We start from the raw sequence: 2,415 nt of genomic DNA on the forward strand, positions 1-2,415 counted from the left end.
TAAGTATTCAAGTATCTTTGACTTGCTCGGTATTAAAAATGTCGGTCTTAATGAGTAGAATTGATTTAATAGTTTTATGTATTGACTATTGCAAAACATGGTCTTTACGGCGTAGACACAATACTTTTATAGGACTATATGAAAAAGAATATTAACTCCTGTGAATGAAATTTCAACATTTATTCAGTTTAAAAAAAACCATCATCATATTAAAATAGTTACAGGTAATTCAATTGACATTTGAGATTTTCCTTAAATGTTCAAAAAGTGTTAACATTTCACTGGGGGTGTCATGTCCCAAATTCACCAGTTTTCCCATCCGTCGGGGTTACAAGCCTGACAACTCAACATTCCCAATTGATTGAAGTGGTCAGATTGATCGTAACAGGCAACAAACTTTTCAAGTTCAGGCATGGCCTTTATTATTTCTTCCCAATGCTTTAGAAAAATGTCAAATTCCTGAGGTCGAAAACACAATCCTTTTTTTTGTCGGTACGGACTCGTCGAGTTGAGGTCGTTTCCAATATTGACGAATGTCAACACAAGGGTTGTCTTTTTGAACCGAAGCGTAAACGTTCATCCCCAGATGCCACTTCAAATCCTCGTTTTTCTTTAAGCTCTCTTGAATCGACTCCATTCCGTTGTTTAAGGTTTTGACTTGATGTAGTTTTAAGCTAATTCCCTTTTTAGTAGGCTTGTTGTTCGTCTGTCTGTCCAATTTCCCATTGTCGCAAATCCAGTCTTGGCTCGTTCTGCCACATGGTGACTTTTGCAAAGCGGCCATTTTCAAGTGCAACGGATAAGCGTTCGTTCGACATGATCAGAGCAGTAGTCAGCTTGAGAATGAAGTGTAGTATCTGTAGAGTTCCTGTTTATATAGACCTGACTACGTCACGGAGGAGAGGGGACACTGTCCCCAAAGAGACAGGTGTAAGTAATAATTTGTTTTACATTCATATTTTAAATACCTTCATTATACAATCTGATACATATTATTTTAAGATTGTGTATTGAGGCTTCCTCTACATAAAGTGTTCCATCAATGTATCCTATATTTTGCATTTGTTTTATATTAGATGGAAATGGAGAGAAGAAGGCTCCAGGAAAGGGAGAGAGGAAGACAGCCACTCCCACCACCCCAGATGGGTCCCCCACCCCGTGCGGCACCCTGCCCCGCACCACCCCAGATGGGTCCCCCACCCCGTGCGGCACCCTGCCCCGCTCATCCAGTGGCCCCCACACCACCGCCAGCCCGGGGTGGTGGGAGATACCACCTCCGTCCTGCTAAGAGGTAAAACCACTTCTATTTCTTTTTACTCTGTTTGAATTTTATATATGTAAATATATTTTTGTTCTTTATGATTTCTTTCTGTTTTATGATCAAGTGTGTGTATTTGAATTCTAATGTCTAACCTAACTTCATATATTTTTTCTTATTCATTAGACCAAGAACTGATTGAATGCAATTACGGAAGTTGATCTAGCCTTGGATCATTACTGAGCGAAACCGATGGTGAAAGTCGGCGCAAATCTAGACTTGGGTCATTATTTGTGATTTCAGAAGACACTAAAATCACATAATTTCAGTTTCATTTGTTTTTTTTCAAAGATCATTTATTAAAAGTGTTAAAACATTGTTTTATTTTTTTCATTATTTAGTCTAAAAACTTTTAGCCACAAATTGTACTTGTCAGACATGTACTAAACATCTGTTTACAGGTGTAAAGTTTAAAGTATATATTTCGGGTCAAATTCTTAAAGAGCGCATGATAAAATGACATCTATTTTGCATCAGAGTGTAATCAGATTTTTTGTAAAAATGAATCTTATTGTTAACAGGATTGGAGAGGGTGCCTAAAAGTCTGCACCACGCAGTCATATTTACTGAAGCCAAACGAATGGTAATTTGTGTGTGATAGGTTACTCATTATTCTAAGGTCGATCAAAGTGGTAATTTAAAATAAAATACGCCTTTCAAGGGTGTCAGTTGTGCCGTAAGATTTAAGAGTTTGCTATAAACATAAATACCATTATATATACAAAAAAAAAATGTTCCTATCATCACTTTTTTTCTATTGTATGAGATCATTCTAGGTCAACTTGGGTCAGACGCACACTGTGTCAGGTCGTACAGGACTTATCCTGTAACTGTGTCGTTTATTGTTTATCGGTGTACTGGAAAGATAGTAGAGTGATTGCCCTTTGCACGTATGCGACATGATACCATGATCAATTTCTACTCCATCTTCGCTAGCCAAGGGTTTTCGGTCCACTTTGCTCCCCGTAAACCCTTGGCGGATTTCATTACGAAAACTCGGTGATGTGGTGGCGCTATCTAGCGAGCAACTTGAGTTGCGCCCCTTGCATATTTACATTTTAATCGAATTAAACAACGGGTTATATACACACTACAGT

General features: G+C 38.1%; 1 protein-coding gene across 1 annotated transcript; it reads left to right on the plus strand.

Annotated features, from left to right (window-relative positions):
• Positions 1-816: 816 nt before the first annotated feature.
• LOC117692974 (uncharacterized) lies at positions 817-1,635 on the plus strand. Its single transcript, XM_066087486.1, has 3 exons — positions 817-930; positions 1,077-1,291; positions 1,445-1,635. The coding sequence occupies exons 1-3, from the start codon at positions 817-819 to the stop codon at positions 1,458-1,460; spliced, it is 345 nt and encodes a 114-aa protein (XP_065943558.1). The 3' UTR covers positions 1,461-1,635.
• The last annotated feature ends 780 nt before the right edge of the window (positions 1,636-2,415 follow it).

Source organism: Magallana gigas, chromosome 1 (genome assembly GCF_963853765.1).
Source record: "Magallana gigas chromosome 1, xbMagGiga1.1, whole genome shotgun sequence".
NCBI classification, from domain to species: Eukaryota; Metazoa; Mollusca; class Bivalvia; order Ostreida; family Ostreidae; genus Magallana; species Magallana gigas.

What these genes read in the sequence shown, in the direction of transcription:
- LOC117692974 (XM_066087486.1), top strand. Translation starts at nt 817, where the DNA reads ATGATCAGAGCAGTAGTCAGCTTGAGAATGAAGTGTAGTATCTGTAGA. An exon ending in CTGTCCCCAAAGAGACAGGT is followed by an intron (nt 931 to 1,076) that starts GTAAGTAATAAT and finishes GTTTTATATTAG; the next exon opens with ATGGAAATGGAGAGAAGAAG.